The 20478-nt window shown below is 36.0% G+C and overlaps 1 protein-coding gene across 3 annotated transcripts; it reads right to left on the minus strand.

The window, feature by feature from the left end:
• Window positions 1-4825: 4825 nt before the first annotated feature.
• LOC117936968 (cadherin-related family member 1-like) lies at window positions 4826-17206 on the minus strand. Of its 3 annotated transcripts, none has more exons than XM_034860523.1 (18): window positions 16865-17205; window positions 16584-16586; window positions 16337-16432; window positions 15840-15985; window positions 15693-15743; window positions 15259-15348; window positions 15071-15157; window positions 14091-14207; window positions 13193-13336; window positions 13011-13089; window positions 12836-12936; window positions 12517-12720; window positions 12224-12376; window positions 11766-11930; window positions 11094-11161; window positions 8619-8847; window positions 7804-8058; window positions 4826-6481 (listed from the first exon to the last, which is right to left on the minus strand). In XM_034860523.1, the coding sequence occupies exons 1-18, from the start codon at window positions 16923-16925 to the stop codon at window positions 5951-5953; spliced, it is 2580 nt and encodes an 859-aa protein (XP_034716414.1). In that variant the 5' UTR covers window positions 16926-17205; the 3' UTR covers window positions 4826-5950. The 3 variants fall into 3 exon arrangements, with proteins under 3 accessions (XP_034716414.1, XP_034716415.1, XP_034716416.1); XM_034860525.1 differs by lacking the exon at window positions 4826-6481 and adding an exon at window positions 7029-7376 and having other exon boundaries at window positions 16865-17206; XM_034860524.1 differs by lacking the exon at window positions 16584-16586.
• Between the last annotated feature and the right edge of the window lie 3272 nt (window positions 17207-20478).

The raw sequence follows: 20478 nt of genomic DNA on the forward strand, positions 1-20478 counted from the left end.
GACAAAGTATAGTATGTCGAAAAAAATCATTAAAAGTCAATGTGTAGTATATTGGAAAAAAGTCTTAGAAACAGGGCACCTCAGTAGCTCAACGGGAAGGGCCTGTACTATTAAGGCTCAATGGTAATCCCAGCTGCCAGGGTTTGATTCCAACCCTCGACACCCTGCTGAAAGTCTTTGTGTTTCTGTACAAAAAAATTCCAAAGAATACCTTTTGGAAAAATGTATGTATGGTATCTTGAAAAAAGGTCATAGTATAATATGCCAAAAAATGGTATGTTATTAAAACTTATAAAAAAGTCATTGTATGTCAAGTCGAAAAAATATTGTAAAAATGTCATAGTATAGTATTTTGAAAAGGTTATAGTATTGAATGTAAAAAAAAACGGTATAGTATGTTAAAGAAAGTATGTCGTAACAAGTTCAATTTTTTTATTGTATAGTACGTCAAAATGAATCATACTATAGTATGTCAAAAAAGTCATAGTATAGCATGTCAAAAAAGTCATAAAATAGTAAAAGTAAAGTATTTCAATAAAAATCATAAAATGTCATAGTATAGTATGACAAAAAAAGTCAGAGTAAAATAGGTTGAAAGACGTCATAGAGTAAGCTGACAAACGTTTAAAAAATGTCAAGGTATAGTCTGTTGACAAAGCAATAAATAAGTAAATTTCAAAAAATATCAAAAAAGGTCATATTATTGTATGCCGAAAAAAATCATATTATGGTTTATTATGAAAGTAATAAAAAAGTCATTGTTATGTCATTTTTTTTAAATGTCATTGTATAGTAAGTTGTAAAACGATATAGTATAGAATGTTGGAAAAAACAAGAGTACAGTATGTCAAGAGTTATAAAAATGTTATGTCACAGTCTAGTATGTTGAAATAAATCATAGCATACTACGTCAAAAAGTCATACACAGTCATAAATGTCAGAAAAAATCATGAAAAGTCATATTATTGTGTGTTGAAAAAAAAGTCATAGTATAGTATGTGAAAAGTCATAGTATAGTATGTGGAAAAAGTCATAGTACAGTATGTGAAAAAGTCATAGTATAGTATGTGGAAAAAGTCACAGTATAGTATGTGAAAAAGTTATAGTATAGTATGTGGAAAAAGTCATAGTGTGGTATGTGGAAAAAGTCATTGTGTAGTACCTGAAAAAGTCATAGTGTAGTGTGTATTAAAGTCATAGTATAGTATGTGGAAAAAAACATAGTATAGTATGTGGAAAAAGTCATAGTACAGTATGTATAAAAGTCATGGTATAGCATGTGGAAAAGGTCATAGTATAGTATGTGTCCAAGACACTGAACCTTGAGTTGCCCCCGATGCTGCATATTGGAGTGTGAATGTGTGTGAGTGTTTATCAAATGAGCAGGTGGCACCTTGTACGGCCACAATGACTGAACGTGTGTGAATGTTACTTGTATGATGTAAAAGTGCTTTGAGTAGTCGTTAACACTAGAAAAGTGCTGTATAAATACAGTACATTTACATAGTATGTCAAAAAAAATGCAATAGTGCATTATTTTGAAAAATGTCAAAAATGTGTGTTGAAAAGAGTCATAGTAGAGAATGTTGAAGAGGCTATAAATAAATAACTGATGAAAAAAGGTCACAGTATAGCATGCTGAAAATGGTCACAGCATGGTATGTCATGAAAAGTCACAAAAAATTCATTGTATAGTAAATTGAAAAAAATATATGAAAATGGCATGGTGTATCATTTCGAAAAAAAATTATAGTACAGTATGTCGTAAAAAGTCACAATAAAGAATGTCAGAAAAAATAATAGTGTAAATGTTGAAAGAAGTCATAGTACAGTGTGTCAAAAAAAGTTATAAAAACTTCATAGTATAGTATGTTGAAAAAATCATACAAAGTCAAAGCAAAGTGTGTCAAGAAAAATCATGAAAGTTCATAATATAATACCTTTTCCGGTGGCACGACACTGCTGTCACCCGGACTCTTGTCTTATCACACGCTGCAGTTTAATATTGTCCTAATTTCTGTTTTAAGAGTAATGTTGTCAGATTTTTCTATATGGAAGCATGTTAGCTTTCCATGAGAGCTTGTGCTGAGAAAGGCTTATTTCCTGTGTTTTGTGTCCAAAACAAGTTTCCCTTCAGGGACAATAAGGTATATCATTTTATCTTATGTTAATGTGTCGAAAAAAATGTCATGGCATAGAATGGTGGAAAAGTCACAGTATAGTATGTTGAAAAAAAGTCATAAAAAAGCCATAGTGTAGTATGTTGTAAAAAGTCATAGTTTAATATGTAAAAAAAGTCAAAATACGTTATTTCTAAAAAATATAGACTTTTGAAAAAAGCCATAAAAAGTCCTAGTAAAGTATGTCAAAAATAATTTAAAAAGGTCCTAGGATAGTAAGTCATGTAAAGTCATACTATAGAATGTTGGAAAAAATTCCAGTGCAGAATGTCGAAAAAAGTCATAGTATAGTATGTTAAAAAAAGTTTAAAAAAATTCATAGCAAATTATGTTGTAAAAAGTTATAAATATGTTATAGTATAGTATGTCAAAATAATTCGTAGTATAGACTGTCGAGAAAAGTCATAACAACTCATAGTATAGTATGTTGAAAAAAAATCATAGCATAGTATGTAAAAATAAATCATGAAAAGTCACAATATAGTGTGTCAAAAAATCGTAAAAATTCATAGTATGGTATGTGAAAAAAAACTCATGAAAAAGCCTTAGAAAGTGGGTTCGAAACCGACCTGTGGCCCTTTGCTGCGTGTCATCCCCATCTCTCTCCTCCTTTCATGTCTAGCTACTATACTAAAGGGGAAAGCCCCCAAAAAATAATCTTTGAAAAAAAAGCCATGGTGCAGTTTGTTTTAAAGTCGTAAAAGGTCATAACGTAGTATGTCAAAAAAAGTCATGGCACGTTATTTCAAAAAAAGTCAATGTGTAGTATGTTGGAAAAAAGTCTTAGAATGAGGGCACCCCAGTAGCTCACTGGGTAGGAGCTGTGTCATTAAGGCTGTAATCACAGCTGGCATGGTTCAATTCCATCCCTTAACACCCTGCTGAATGTTTTCCTGTTTCTGTACAAATAAAAACGTCTAAAGAATACCATTTAGAAAAATGTTGTAGTGCAATTTGTCGAAAAAGGGTCAGAGTACGCTATGTTGAAGAAGTCATAGGATGTGTTGAAAAATGTTTCAAAAATGTCAAAGACAAAACGTCTGAAAAAGTTATAGTATAGAATGCTGAAAAAAATCATGGTATTTTACGTTATAAAAAGTCATACAAAAGTCATTGTATATTTAGTCGAAAATGTTGTATTATGGTATTTTGAAAAAAAACTTATTATAGTATGTCAATTCATAGTATAGAATGTCAGAAGAATTATGTGATAGAATGTCATGAAAGTTACAGTATAGTCTGTAAAAAAGTCATATAAGCCACAGTGTAGTATGTTATAAAAAGTCATAGTATAGTATGTCAAAAAGAACCATAGTATAGACTGTCGAAAAAAACCCATAAAAAGTCATAGTAAGATATTTCCAAAAAAGTAATAAAAAAGTAATAGTATTATATGTCAAAAAAAGTTATGAAAATGTCATAGTATAGTCTGTTGAAATAAATCATAGTATAGTATGTTGAAAATAGCCATAGTATTGTATGTCAGAAAAAGTCATAGTCTAGTATGTCAAAAAGTGACATGGTACAGACTGTCGAAAAAAAAACGTAAAACGTTATAGTAAAGTGTGTCATAAATATTATAAAAACTCACAGTATAGTATGTCAAAAAAAAAGTCCTAGTATTGTCTGTTGGAAGTAATAGTCACAAATAAGCCGCAGTATGTTGAAAAAGATTTTTTTTAAACTTGTTGAAAAACGCCTAGAAAACGGGCATCCGGTATCTCAATGGGTAGGGTGTACACCCTCAAGGCTCCATTCTAGTCACAGCTGCCATGGTTTGTTTCCAACCCTGGACACCCTGCTCAATGTGTTCTTGTTTTTGTCCAAATAAATGCATAAAGAATTTCATTGTCACAAATTTTACAGTACAGTATCTCAAAAAGTCTTAAAAAAGACAACAAAAAAAGTTACAGTATACAGTAGTGTGTCAAAAGAAATCTTAAATAATTCATAGTATAGTACGTCAAAAAAGTCATAGTAAAGTACGTTTAAAACTGTCTCAGCAACAGGGTATCCCATTAAGGCTCAATTGTGGTCTCTGCTCCCATGGTTGCATTCCAGCCCTGGAATAAAATTACTAAAGAATACCTTTTTGAAAAATGTCATAGTATGGTATGTTGAAAACAAGTCATAGTGTATCAAAAAAGTCATAAAAAAAGTTATAGTGTAGTATGTCAGAAAAAAAATCATAGTATGGTATGTCATTAAAAGTCACAACAAAGTTAGTTATGACTTTAATAAGGAATAGCTATTGATAGTAATCAATCTCCCAAATTCAGACTCCCCTACTGGTCATTGAACACACTGATAAAATATAATATATAACTTTAATACAAAATTCCTTAAAAAGTCATAGTTTGGTATGCCATACAAAGTAATAAAAGTATATCTGACTTGAAAAAATCATATTAAGTCAAAGTGGAAAATGATACAAAGTCATAGTTTAGTTCATTAAAAAAATGCCATGAAATGGTAATAGCATATTATGTCATAATGTCATAAAAAGTAATAATGTAGTATGCTAAATAAAAGCAAGGAAAATGTTATAGTATAGTATGTGGTATAGGAAAAACTCAAATGTTCTACACTAAACTAACTTAAACAAATATACAGTAGTCTCTGGACAAAATGAAGCAGAGACCAAATCATTTTCATATATTTATTCAAAATCAAGACAGTACAAAGACAGTACAAATATTTTACATCAAAGGACCAGGCAATTGTAATAAATAGCAGAGATTTAGATAGTTATAAGTTAAGATATAGTCAGACACAAGATATGGATAACAGCAATTAAAATAATTCTGTTTGCCTAAATTTGAAAGCATTGAAGAGTGACGTGGAAAAGTAACTGGGAGTGGAACTAAATATTTTACACAGATTCTATATTTCAATAACTATATGTGTAAAGGAAATGTCCTGGTTATATACAGTACATAGTGATATGTGCTTGAAATCTTAAGTGGCATTAGATAGTTAATTTTGTACTGTGTGCTATTTACTTCTGCAAGATTCAACTGGGAAATAGTCATATCTTGTAATATATGCATATGTAGACATTTAAAATGGACCCATGTTATTTATATAAAAACATTTCTTTCTAGTTTTACACATTTGAATGAAGAAAAGCATTTCTATTAACTTGTGTAACTGTGAAACCCTACAGTGGCACATTGTAATCATACAAAAGCGCAACCTTGTAGCTTTTAAGCTGCTGGTGTAACACAGTAAAAAAAAAATTACACACAGGTCCTCCAGCACTTCATAAGAAGTGTCGTTCTTCATGAGCGTGTTGTTCAGCTGCACGCTCCAGTGAGCAAGAAGAAATGTTTTTCAGTATGATTTATTGGATGAAATTCCTAGATGTGTTAAAACCATTAAATTACACTTATTATGCAAAACGTTATGCAACTTATGTATACACAGTAAATCTTAGTAATCCTCTCACTGGGCAATTTACAGTGATACTTCCTTAAATTACGTAATATTCCTCAGGATGGCAGTGTGGTGAATTATCGCCCCCTGCACCAGAGACAGACTCGACCGATCTCCTCTCTTCACCTAAGCCAGGTCAACAGAGGATGCCCACTTGTTTAATATCTCATTTTAAGACATCAATATCTGTTAACATTCCAGTAACACCTTTGTTACCATTTACTTGTGAATAATCTACAGGTAGGCCCACACTACCAGATCATCACATATAGGTATGAACCCTAAGAGCAGTAGACTCGTCAAATAACCTTAAACAAGACATTTATATGACAGAGTTAATAATAGCCTTGGTTGCTCTCAATGATTTTCTGCTCAAGTTTCATTTTAAGCTCCGACACCAAAGCAGAGCTGACATTTCCCTCTTTGCAGCGATTACATTTAGTTTTCTTTGATCCTTTGCGGGCCAGCACACCAGATATTGTTGGGACCGTCCGGGTTCTCTCATTAGACCATGTGTTAGATGGGGGCGGAGGAGCACTGGGAGGAGGAGGCTTCGCCCGGGAGCTGCTGGTTCCCCACTGGTGGCTGCCATCTTGGTTGAGAATCCGGAACTTATCGGCAGGGTTGACGAATCTGATAACAGGCATGTTGATGTTCCACGGCTGCTGGTCCCTTGGTCGCCTCTTAATGATGCGTCGTGCTGGCAGGATCCTGTTTGACTTTGAGTTACGCATGTACATAGCCGTAGAGATCAAGACAGTCACCCCTACCAATAAGCTAATGATAACAGTGACCATCCCTAGTGCTTTCATTGGATTGTCCCTACTTTTCAATAAAAAGGCCGCCATAGGCCCCTTGAGAGGAGTCTGTGAAAAAGCACAATGAAATAGTTTAAATCAAGTCCAAGGGACTGCATCCAAGTATTAACGCAGCATTTTTCCTAAGCATGCATGCATGAGATGGATGTGCAAAGCACTGACAGAGGAGGCCCACACAACATGTCTACCAACAATGTTACACTCCCACACTCACACTCACTCATCCTCCTCTCCTACAGTACAGGACAGCTAATGCAAAGCTAAAAACTATGCAACTAACACTAGTTGTTGGGAATGCATCTGGCAGTGCGGTGCCTTAGGATTTCTCTTTGGCATGTGACTGATGTGGTCTGAACAAGAAGGATAACAGTTTATTGGACCAAAATAGAGTTAAGTGCATGTTTGTGTGAGACAAATGTGGCTTAACTGATCCAAAGATAAAGGCTCCATCTTTGTCTCTTTGACAGCTTTATACTCTGAGTCATGCTCTGGACAAAAAAGTGCTTTAGATAATCATAGAGGATTTGGTAGTGTAAAAACACAGTCTACATTTTTAGAAAAATTATTGCATTTTAGAACATTTTCCAATAAAAAACTGTATAGGAAAATTTAAAAAAGACTTTGATTATTTTGTTTTATTATTCCCTCAAATGTGCTTAAGTACTCTTTGACAGACAAACCAGTTAAAAAAAGATCTCTTTTAAAGGTTATGAATGAGTAATGAAATACAGGTGTCAAATATTCCTCACTTGGTTCTGCGCACGACTTTGATATAGTTACTCTCTGGATTGATTCGGGACTTTTTCACTGAGTTACAGTACATGATTGTGGATATGCAGACTGTGAGTAAAAGGAGGGAAGTGACAATGCTGAGACAAATCCCAAATACAGTCAGCGGACGCTTGCTGAGGCCCATGAAGTATGAAACAATTCGACCTTTGATCTGAAAAGCACGATGCACAACATAGAAACAACAGAGACTGAGTCATCTCATCATATAGAGTGAAGGAATGAAAACTTGGTGAAAACAGAGTAAAATATGGGTTCATGTAAATAACTGAAAACTTTAAAGGATAATGCTTTTATAATTCTGTATCTTCCAATTTACTGAAGAGGGAAAAACCAGTATGAATTTGAGTTGAAAATGAGTTGTTGATAACTATTCAAGCATACAAATTACCGGCATTATCTCTTAAAGAATATGAGCTCAATGAAGTGTGACTGGCTGAAACAAGGATGAATTAGCAGCTATGAGCATGACAGCATTGCCTACTATCATATGTTTAATGGCTTGAATCTAAAGTTTGTGCTGCCTAAAGCTTGGAATAGAAAGTGCTGCAAGCATGCTGCAAGTCAGAACTAAGTCTTACCGCCTCTGTGATATCGATGTTGACCATGGCTGTTGTGCTGAAGGATGGAGAGCCTCTGTCCCTGGCTTGGACCACCAGAGACCACTTGCAGTGCTTCTGCATGGTGATGTTCTGCACAATCTCCATGGACTTGATGTACGGCTTCAGCTTGATATCTCCAGTGTCTGCGTTGATATCAAACGCGTTGTCAGGATCAGCCGTCATTATGGAGTACTCAATGACGTTGTTTGGAGACTCTGCATCTTCATCCACCGCCTGTAGAAAGAAGCATAATAACATAATGGTTGGATATTTTGGTAACTTTAAATCAATTTAGTCAATCGAAAGATTAATGTCTGTTTGACAAATCAAAAAACTAGCCCATAAAAGTATTGTCATGAAAATGATGTACAGCAACCTTTGTTACATACATATTTTCAGTAAAAAAAAAGCATTTGCCTAAAACAGCTTGGCACTCTAACACAGGCAATCGTTGCAATCGCCGTAATAAAGGATCATGTCTTCCACAACAATGGAGGCTCAATGGCCTCAAAGGAATGAACCATATTAGGTTTTAGATACACAGACAACACTTAAGAGGATTACTTCATCCTCTTAACATCACTATTTTGGCAGTAATGATTAGCTCTTAAACATTAGATTTTATAACATTCATTAATCAGTTTTGCTAACCATGATCTGTGCACACAAAAGGAAACTGAAATTCTAATCATTTGGGATAATTTCCTTTCTTTATTGGCAGCCCTGAAGATTCTAAACGTCAGTATGATTTTTATCAACTTTCAGTACAAGAGGAATTATTAGACATAATGTACCTCCACTCTGACAGGTATACCAATTATCATAGTCTTTTCCAGGAGTTTTTCATCAAATGCTGGAGAGTGGTCGTTCACGTCCAGTACGGTGACAAAGACTTCAGACAAGCTGTACTTTCCCTCCGAATCTTCAGCCTTGACGTAGAAGTTGTATTTAGACCTGACCTCTGCGTCCAGGCTGGTCCAGGGCTGCGTGGAGATGAGGCCTGATGACGGTTCGATGGCAAACCTGCAGGTTCAGAGAAAGAGCATGAGTCATAACCACAGCTGTCCATTCTGTGTCAAACACAAACCAGGTGTCCTAATTAACAGCATATCACATACTGTGAACCTCAAAATAACTCCCATTAAGAGTACACTATAAAAAGCAGATATATGTTCTTTATCCCAGAAAACCTTCCATTGAAAAGAAACATTTTGTTAAGAGATAATCACCATTTGTCTCAGAAATCAGGAAGATAGAGTAAGCAAATATATCCTTGCTTAAAGTGTGTAATGTGTATAGCTTTTGAATTTAATTTCTTTAACTTTTTCATTTATTCGTTTTAAATAATGTAGTCTTGTGTATTTTGTGTCTTAGTTATCAAGATGAATGATGTCTTAAAGTGCTCATATTATTTTTTTTCGGCTTCTTCCCTTTACTGTGTTATCATCTTTTTTGTGCACATTCTTGATTTATAAAGTGAAAAAGCCCAAAGTCCAAAGTACCATCTCACAGAGGAAAGTTGTTCACAAACTGCTCCAACCAGCTCTATTGTAGTCCATCCTTTACTTCCTTGTCACTTTGTAACAAACATTTTAATGCTCGCCTAGCTGCTAGTGTGGCACGCCCTCATGCTTGTCATTACCTGATGTGAGTCGAGTGCAGATGTGAGTTGCGCATGCTCAGAGCATAAAATGTCATACTGAAATTTGTGAAATCCATAAAATAATAAACTTTTCTCATTGCAAACAATAACAGTACATGGCAGTCATTTCAATAATGTTTTAACTATCTGTGATTGTTTGATTGCTAACGTTAGCTCAAAACAGCATTCAAGTGACAGCCTTTGTTATGTCTGATTAATAGCTTGTAGCCAGCAGTCATTTTGAAAATGTTTTAGCAATCTTTGATTGTTTGATTGCTAACATTAGCTCGAAACACCATTCAAGTGACCGCATTTGCTGTGTATGATTGCTAACTTTTAGCCAGCAGTGAACAAACTTTGTTATGTAGGTCCATTTTTACCTTATTGACTTACAGAACTCTCTTGTTAGCATCTTGTAGTCTACTTGTCACAAAATGATGCATGCACAACTCACATCTGCACTCGTTGCAAAGTGACGCGTGTGCAACACATATCTGCACTCAACTCACATTGGGTAGTGACATGCTCAGCAAGTGACAAGCTAGCAGTGCTCACTGTGCATGTGTGACTCCCAACAAAGATGGTACACGAGTGAGATACCTCTGTTGCTAAAAAAGAGTTCAACACACAGGGTGAAAAGAGGACCTTCAGAATTATGCAGTACAACTAATTTATGGTGTTTTCTTAAAATTAAACCACATAAACCTATTCTAGTACAACCTCTAAATAAAATTATGACCATTAAAATTAGCATAATATGAGCACTTTAAGTGATCTCCACCAATTATGTTATTGTATGGGTTTTTTTATCCAGAAGAATTTGATTGTTTGTTTGCTTGCTGATTCTGATTGAGATTTAATTGTCTTTTCTTGCCAGCTACACTCTGCTGAGCTCTTTTTTCTGATTCTGGTTTATTTCTACATTCTTCTGTGTTTTTCTTTGCAGCATTTTCTTCTATTTCTTCAATTACTCTTCAACAGATTTCCACAATATTTGATAAAAACTAAACTTCAAAGATGAAAATAAGTGTTTTATGAATTTACAGCTTCAAAAGTGCTTTCTAGTTCAACATTGGGCTTGCTGCCATTTTGTTCAACCACCAATTCTGTCTTGTTTTATCCACTGTGAAAATTCACAAGTTGCATTGAAGCTGATAACTTTCACACAATTAACTCAGGTTGCTGCCTGGAGATGAGCATAAATTCTCACTTTTCTTTCACTCCATGCTGCCTTAATTCTCAATACTGCCGTTTCTGTGGCTCCAGCTGTCACACTGCATGTTAATTGGCTCTCCCTATGTGAGACGGGCCAGGCTGTCTATTTTTAACCCTCCAATCCAATTAGAAGATTAGCCCGCATCTTGCAACCATTTTAGAGTGAGCTGTTTGTGCAGCAGAGGGGCCAATCAAACTGGTTTCCTGCTTACCTCTTTTATCAAAGTGACAATGATGAATCATGACTGGTGTCATCCTGACTTTACCAAACACTCTCTAAACAATATTGAGTCATATACTCATATACGCATAAAAAAATGCTTTTAGTCTATGTAATGTGTTTAGTGGAAGTACAGTTAAGTATGTGATCGGACCAAACCTAAACTGGTAAGAGTGTAAGGTTTTTACTTACAAATCTGATCCTGATCCATAAATCGTATATTTGACTTCACCCCAGGGCCCTGAATCTGGATCATTTGCCTGGAGGACAGGACAGGACAGGACAGAGATTAAAAGGCAACACACACAAATGTAGTATATAGTGAAACACGGACACTTTGTAATCAACATTATTTACCAATTTGATAAATTTGATATAATAGAATTACTGTGGAGGGAAGGGGGGGGGGGGGGGCAGTGGCTGAGGACAACCAGCTAGGGTCTTAAGCCCATGTGGGTGGGGCAGGCTGTAAATCTCTTCCTGTGGTGAGTGGGGTGGAGGTATAGGTCAGCATGATTAACCTTGGGGCAAAATTAAGCTTTTTACTCCATACTGTGTAGCTTTGACATGTTGCCTGGACTGGATTACAGGATAGATACAGTATAATGAAAAGGAAGAAACAAACATGCCAAAATTATTAATAATGAAAGCCCTCCCTGATGTATAAAAAGAGTATATGCCAGAATGTCACATAAATTTCAGGACCAACAAAAACAAAACCAGGAAGCCGGAAGCTTTTTTTTTCTGCTGATAACCTGCTTTTATCTAATGAACTGCACCAAGTAATATGCATTTATTGGAGGATTGATGGATTATATAATCACTTTGGTCGGTTAAAGCTGAATTTAATCGTGATTGACTCACTGTTACAGACACAACGCTGGAACCTCCCAAAGAGTTCTCAGGGACCCTGGCGATGTAATACTCGGATGTGAATTTGGGGATGTTGTCGTTGGTGTCCAGCAGGTTGATGACTATGTCAGCTGTTGCACTGAACCTCTCAGGAGTGTCGATCTCCACCGCCAGAAGCTGCAGAGAAACACATGCATAGTGTAACTTAATCAGTGCAAAAAAGTTATTAATTTATTAGTTTATTGTAAGAGTCACCATAGCAGCATTGTGAAGCCAAAATTGTTGGGGTTTTGGGCAGAGAAAACAAGCAATTTTAAGTTAAAATGCCATCTTGGGCTCTAAGCAAAGCAACAAATCAATTAATGAAAAATATAACAATAAAAAGGTAAGATAATAATGTGTTGTAGCCCAAGATATTGGAGTTATTTCAATAATACTCATTAATAATTTAGTGATAAATGAAGTCAAACCTTAAAATAAAGGATTGGTCCTTTTTCATAGTCGATGCCAGATGTGTCTTCCACAATAATGGTCACCTGCGCTTCATTGAGGACTGTCTGGGGGACTACTCGCAGCACTCGACTCGGCCCCACTAGTCTCAGTTTAAATTTAGCGTTTGCTCCCTATAAAGAAAAAAACAACAGCAGAATTTAGAAACTGTGAATTAGTAGCTGCCCAGAAAAAACAAGAAAACAAAGACTAACAGACTCAAGATGACTTCAGCAAACCTAATAAAAAGGAATAAATGTGGGAATACATGTACCTGATCGGAGTCATTGACGGTAATCTTAAAGCCCCGCAGGATCTCCCCTGGAGGAGGATGCTCATACATGGTGACCTCAAACTTGCTCTGGGGTCCATTCTCTCCGTAAAAGGTCGGAGGATGGTTGTTGAGGTCCACCACCCGGACTGTTACCGTGGTAACATCGTAGTCCTGCAGCTGACTGTTTGGTCCTACCTCAAACGCCTGGGTTTAAAAATGAGCAATGCATTCAGTAGTAATAATAATAGGTTAAATATACTATATAAGAATGTAATTCCCAAGAAATAACTGGGCGAGACAGAAAAAACTAAAACATTACCTTGACTATAATTTCATATAATTCATTTTTCAGCAGAGTTGGATAAGTTGTCAGGGTGATGCATCCACTTGTGCTATTTATGTCAAAGACACCATCACTACCTAAAAAGTGATAAACGACATGTTAAAACAAGATAGTGTAACTTGGAATGAATTTGTTGATGTATGGTTCTCACCATTCATAATGGAATAATGTATTGGGTTAGGATTGCCTTGATCTCCATCTTTAGCATACACAGTGAATATTTCAGAACCCTGGAAGAAGAAAAGCATAATTAATGTTATGCATGTTTACTGCATGTAAACAAAACCAGCACCCTGACCTCTTCATTGGTGTGTAGAGACTGCGAGGACTTACAGGAATTGAGACTTCGTAGACATAGCCAAAGTAAGGGGTTCCTATGAAGGATGGAGGCATGTCTTGGGCGTCACGTACATTGATTGTCATGGTGGCTGTGGAGGTCAAAACCTGGTGCTTCCCCTTGTACTTTCCACCTCCGTCCTGAGAAAACAAACAGTGAGACTGTTGAGTGAGATTGTACTTGTATCCATGGCAAATTATGATGAAACAGTCATATAATGTCTGTTTAAGATGTCTGTTTAAAACGGGTACGTAAACCTCCTAATCCACACTTAACATGTCAAATGCAGTTTAATTGGAGACAGTGGAATTTGACATTTTTATTTGCATGGCTTTGTTAATTATGGTATGATGCTTCAGTGACAGCAAAGATGCAAAGACTCATTTTTCTGTGTGGACATCTGCTGCAATGTATTTTTTTTTTACCCATTGTAAGTTATTCTGATTATATTGATGGAACTTGTAGCATCAGATAATTTACATACATTATTGTTGTTATTTTTTTATTTTTTTTTACAGACACAAATAGGCGACAGGCTAGAAAAACCAACTAAAGCCGCCTCCATCATATTATTATCCACAATGGAAGGATCACTGTCAACTCTTCAACAGACTCCCCTTCACTTCACATAAAGAATGTGGAAAATCAACAAAGTGTTGGTGTTCAGTAAAGCTTAGTCATGACGGAACTTTTTGTGATCTTTGAAACAGACCTTGCTTTTCCGACAATTATTTTATGTGCACAATGGTACAGCTGTAAATCTCAGCCCTCAAAATCATTCTGTTTTTATAATAAACATGTCAAAATCCAAGCTGCTGCTCACAGTGTAAATGTGTGTTTTAGGGCACCCAAAAAGACAAATCCAAAGGCAAGGGGGCAACAGTGATCTCTCACCTTTGCAACCACCACCACAAAGTGTGTGGGCGTGGTCTCGTAGTCCAAAGTCTCACCAGGTTTTACTCTTAGGATTCCGCTGTTCCCATCAATGGTAAACTTGGCAAACGGTGAGGTCTGTTAATGTATAAAGCCACACATTTAGCAGTGTTAACAGTAGACATAAGTTTCAATTTTTACTTGAATTTAGAGCATCAAGCTAGTTTCAAACATGCTTCTGAACAGTATTATATCTTGATTTAACTCACTTCAACCTCTACATTTCTCTCACAGTTGAAACATGAACAGTACCAATTACTGTGCAGTCAGCTGTTGGTCCGGACCAAACCTAAGCTCCTCTTCAACTCTTCAGTGCCTTGCTCAAATGTAATTGAAATTAAATCCACTAAAGTCATACTATTTCCAGACTGCTCTCTGGTATGAGATTAATCTTTTCCTCCACACAGTCTCATCACTCAAATGGCCACTGTAGACAATAATGATGCGATCATATTAATAAATTTACTTTCAAATGGATTACAAATTGGAAATGTTAATCAAAAACTAGAAAAAAAGCAATAAAGCGTAGCATGGAACAGTAAAAAGATTTTAAAAAATAGCATAAAATTGTAAGCAGAAATGCTTGCTCTTGCTTTTAAAGAAGGATATTGGAACAGAGGGGATACACTTGTGGGCAGACTGTATTCAGGGGTATAGGAGTAAAGAGCCCAGAGAGTTAAGCTGGAGCCAAGCTAGAGCTCGTTATGTTATTAGCAAAATGTTACAATCAACGCTGAAATCAATTTGAGGCCATGTGCAAGAAGGCAAAAATAAATAAATAAAATAAGCCTGTTCGCTGTATTTTGGAGAGAGATTTTCTTCCTCATACACGAGTAAAGATGCAGTAGTCTGAGCAAGGCAAGATAAAACTATAAATTACATTTTAGGTACTTGGTTTGGATGTATTACACATTTGGATAACAATGACGCTGTAGGGTTACCTGAAGATAATAAGAAACGCTGCCTCCTGATCCCATATCTCTATCCACTGCTTGGACCTTGTAGATGCTACTTCCTGGAGCAGTATCCTAAAACAGACAAGAGATTAAAAAAAAAGAAAAAAAAAAAGACAGAAAGGATGTATTGCATTTATTATATTGTAGGGGTGTATTAATTGGATAACCCGTACCTCTGGGATGTCAATGATGAAAGGCAGGTTTTGAAATTCAGGTGGTTCATCATTGACATCGGTGACAAACACTCTAACCGTCTCAACAACCTGAAAGTAACAAGAAAACAATTATTCATTTTAAAGCTATACCTTTTTTTCAGAAAGAAATTAACTAAGAGTGATCAAAAAGATCATTCTACATACAATAGCATGTACACAAAATGGATATTCTATAATCACGATAAGGTATATTAGTACGATGCTTTCAATCTGTAAGCATGGTAAAATTCCTGTTGTTTACACTGTGTAACAGCAGTTATTTTGTACAGTAGTAGATAATTTCACATTTCTATCTTCTCTTTTCCTTTGTATAGTGTCAATGGTGTGATTATTGCAGTGAATTAGTGACTGTAAAGTATAAACGAAATTATATAAAAACAGTAAAAACATACTTTATTGCGACCATCTGTTATGCTCACGAGCGCTGAGATTTCATGTTGTTTCTAAAAAGAAAAGACAAACATTACTATGAGCCACAGCGGTGTCACATTAACAGCTGGTTTCTGGTTTCTTGCCAAGAGAGTCATCCACGGCCTCACCTCTCTGTCGAGCTCCTGAATCAAAGTCACGTTTCCTGACTTGGAGTCCACCCTAAAATATTCTTTGGAGCCCATTTCAAAAGTCAGACCATATCGCACCGGATCTCCCTCGGGATCAGTACCATTCAGAATGTATATCTGTGTCCCTATGTGGTAAAAAAAAAAGAGACAAAAAAATAGTAATATCAAAGAAACACATGACATTTCTGTGTTAATTAAAAATCATTCAAATCATTTGTTTTAATTCTTGTTTTATATTCAGTGTAAATGGTATTTAATAATGACGTCAGATGAGCCACCACCCATATTGTTTTCTTCTGTAAGTCGTGACGTACGTCACAATCCAAAAGGTATTACAGTGATTAGCTGTGGGCCCCACACCAGCTGGATAATTACATATTTACATCTACACATGAAAAATGAACACCTGTAAACTACACAAAACATTATTTCACACTTAAATTTACCGGATCTGTTATTGTGAAAGTGAGACTTACCAACTGGTGTATCCTCAGAGATGCTGAACAAGGCCATATTCCCATTTGCAATGCTGGGTCCATTATCATAAAAATACGGAGCATAGTCGGATTGCCCTTTAAACAAATAAACATGCATCAAGTTATTAAAGCAGAAGTGACTTCTGATACTGTATAAATCTGAAAATGTTAACAAAAAAATCACATGGATTTTTTCCTATTTCTAATGGAAATGCTTATTTAATTAAGACATAACTGTTGCACTCACTTGCTAAAAAAAAAGGTCAGGAACCGAAAGTAGGGAGGAGAAGGAGGAGGAGGGAGAGGAGAGGAGAAGATGAATTATACATGTACTTGGATTTAGGTTTTTCACTATCATAACACAAATATACTATCACACATTTACATTTAGATATAAAGTACAGACAGCGTGAGCAGTCTACACTAAGATGGGCATGCCCTCTGTGTCAGAGGATTAACCAGATAAGAGCAAAGCAAGAAGTCTTAACCACACACAAAGAACATAAAGAAAGAAAAGCAGAGCCTTACCCAAGGTGAAATGAAGCAGGAGGAGAAATAGTGAAGGATGTGTTTTCTTCTCTTTCTTCATCCTGGTGGGGAGGCACAGCTTGGCTGGCTCATGTGGAAGGCTTCGTGGAGGGAAAACAGGGCAAACGAGCAGAGAGTGTTGTGTCCTTCTGGAGGAGTCTCAGCAGCTCAGGATGAAGAGGCTGGAACTGATTCTCAGGCACTAATCCAGTGACGCATCCCTTCCCTTCGCAGACATCTTCCAACACACTGCTCTCTCTCTCCGATTTCTCCTGAAAAACTACGCGTGGAGTGAAGTGAGTTCAGATTTCACACAAAATGGTGTGATTATCACACCTCTCCACACATCCAAAATGTACATACATCAGGCATTGCAACCATTTATTGTTGAATCAAAGACTGATGACAGACAACAAATACATTCTTTCCGCTGTATTTTGATGCAATGAAGTATGTATATATTTGTATATATATACAAATATATGCATACATACATACAATTGTATATATATATATATATATATATATATATATATATACACAAATATATGCATACATACATATATATACACATATATATTAAAAAACATACATAAATTGGGAGCCTCAAAAAAACATCCATGTCATTTGTCGTGTCATTTGTTTGTCTTTGTTAATTAGTATGGACACATGGCACGTTTGGCTCCTCAACAAACTCATTAGTCACATGTAGCGATTTCCATTGGCCTAAGCTTCCCGGGGCTGCTCTCCTTGGCAGCTCGCTGTCCAACACAAGCCTCAGCTGCACTTGTGATGCACTCCCTTTGGCCTTTGCATTCCACTTTCCCTGTGAAGCCCAGTGACCTGTCAATCCCTATGCAAAACAAGGCTTTCATTCAGCATTCAAAATGTTACATTTTTGAGCTGCAGGCCTACTTTACATTTTTAGTTCAGCTTAACAAAAGTACTGTATGTTGTGTTAGAGGAGATGTTTGCCATTAAGCACTTTCTAAAATTGTAAGAACGTCTCATGGAATGAGATCAGAATCACTTGCAGCTTAATCGGATCAAAACCAAAACGCTGCTCTCAAATTTACAGCGATATAGTCCCTGGAAAAAAAGCTGATAAAAAAAAGACAAGTGGAACACTGAATATGATGTACGTTTTGATCTATCTGCGTATCTGATGATGGCCAAGAGCCTGGAACTTTATACTTTGGCATTGAGAGAGTTTTGCACCTTTTGCAAACAAATAAGATCTGCGTATAAGCAGACGTCATGTGAGTGCATGTTTGTCCACTGTTTCCACGTGGTGTGTTAACTGTATGACTTAGGCACTTAGAGGTGTAGACTTGTGCACTTCCTATTTTCACAGGTATAAAAATAGAGTCTGACGTAACACACTCATGCATCTTACTCTGCAGCCAATGACAAATTTGCTCTGTTAACTAAAATAAACACAGAATCCATGAAAAGCCCAGGGTTTATAACACACTTTGAAATTGCAGACACAATAATTCCTTTTACAGAATCTTAAGGATTTAAGGCAGAAAAAAACATGTGTGTAAGGAGTATGCAGAATTAAAAATACTTCAAGTAGACATCCTGCATTCAAAATGTTACTTACTGTAACTTAATGTATTAATAGTACAAGTACACATTAAGCAGCTTTTAGAGTGTTAAACAATTGTGATACTATAACTGATTCATGAACGTAAGCAACATTTTAATGTTGGAGTTAGTCAAGGTGGGGCTCCTTTTAACAAGTTTTATATTGTTAGGTGCTTTAATCTAGAATATAGAGTCGGATTTTATGATCTGACTTTTCCACAGATAATCTGAATCTGCAAAGTATTTGTAGCTGTCAGATAAATGTAGCAGAATGAAAAGTTCAATTTCCTACTGTAGTTGAGTAGTTTATCTTTAAAGTAGTATATTTTGTAATTTTAAAGTAGCATTGCATATAATAAAGTTGCTAAATAATTTGAGAAAAAAGTACATAGCAGAACAAGAGTCATGCTTGCAGCTCGTTTGTTGGCACACTGGGGCTTTGAGCTAAATGCTAACTTTAGCAGGCTAACATGCAGATGTTTTGCAGGTATGTTTACCGCGTTCACTTCACGCTTTGTTTAGGGTGTGTAAACTGTGGGTCTGATATGTGGCGGTAAATGAGAAGAAACAGCTTCAGCATTTTTTTTAAATCTTCAAATGATTGTTGAAACAAATCACTCAAATTTACAAATTTGGATCTTATGGTCTTGCTAAAGAGGGATCTCTAAGGTCTGAAGGATTCATCCTCTTGGCATCACAAATGTACATGTTGTGCCATTCCATCTAGTAGACAAGATAATTCACAGGATAAGTGAAAGCTTTATACCATGTTCAAAATTTCAAGGCAATTCATCTGACAGTTGTTGAGATAACTCGTCTGTTTAAGAAAATAACTGATATGACACTTTGGCAACATTGTTAAAAGCCTCTTTGAATTGAAATATTGCACACATTGTTCTAAAATGCACAACAAAGTGCCTGAGAGAGTTCTTAAGGTATTGTGGGTGAAAGTGGTAAAGCTATAACTATACCCATAGCCATCATTCATTGTCTACTGAACTTATTCTCTCTCTCTCTCTATCACTCTTTCTCTCTCACAAACCCCATGTCAAGGCTACATTATGCAATAAAACCTTGGTGCCTAACCTATATTGGTCATCAATCTGAAAATGAACGCCAGAGAGCAATGTTTATCCCCAGTAATGCCAGATCTCCACATGCTGAAGCTTTCCCCAATCTCATCCATTATTGCCCTCTTTATCCCTCCCATCTGCAGTTTTTTTTTTTTTTTTTCGATAGACAGTATATATGAGTCATACGTGTCCTTAACATGAATATGATCTGAAAAGAAACAACCCCTGGCAGCTGTGCTCCAAATATGCATGCTTTAATGCATCACCTGCATATTTACAGATGTTAGCATCTGTTGCAAGTGTCCTGGTTTGAAGGTTTAATTTTAGAGGAGCAGCCAGATGGTGAACAAGAGGATTACTACGCTAAGCCTTTGTCATCTGCTGCTACACACTGACTGTTTATAGGAAAATACAAGGTGGTACCCCACCGGTCCCTTATAGTCTGGTCAGAGCTGTGTGCATGTGTATGAATGTTTTGGCTTATGTAGCTGCAGAGGGGTAAGGGGTTGAGGACAAAACTGTACACTAACATTTGCTTGAAGATTTAATACACCACTCATTCAAGTGTTGGTGGTATTGCAAGTTGATAAACTAATTTGTAATGTTATTGAAAGGTCTAGCCATACATTTCTTATAAAAGGCACCGAAAATATTAAAACATTTTTGTTACCGTTTTTTCAACAACTTCAGGAGATGATACCAACGTTGGAATAGTCCATTCTTATCAACAAATGCCAGCATCCAAGTAGATGTGTTCAGCCAGGATCAAAGCAAATGTATTTGGTATTTTATTGTAAATGTTGATTATGTGGTTTTCCAAGAACATAATTAATTAAGGAAGGGTTCAATAATGATTTAAGAAGAGATTTTAAGAACCAAAACTTCTCTGTCAAATAATTCTAACTTATTAGATCCAAGTCATTAAATAATTGATTAGGTATATGAATTATA

Source organism: Etheostoma cragini, chromosome 21, assembly GCF_013103735.1.
Source record: "Etheostoma cragini isolate CJK2018 chromosome 21, CSU_Ecrag_1.0, whole genome shotgun sequence".
NCBI classification, from domain to species: domain Eukaryota; kingdom Metazoa; phylum Chordata; class Actinopteri; order Perciformes; family Percidae; genus Etheostoma; species Etheostoma cragini.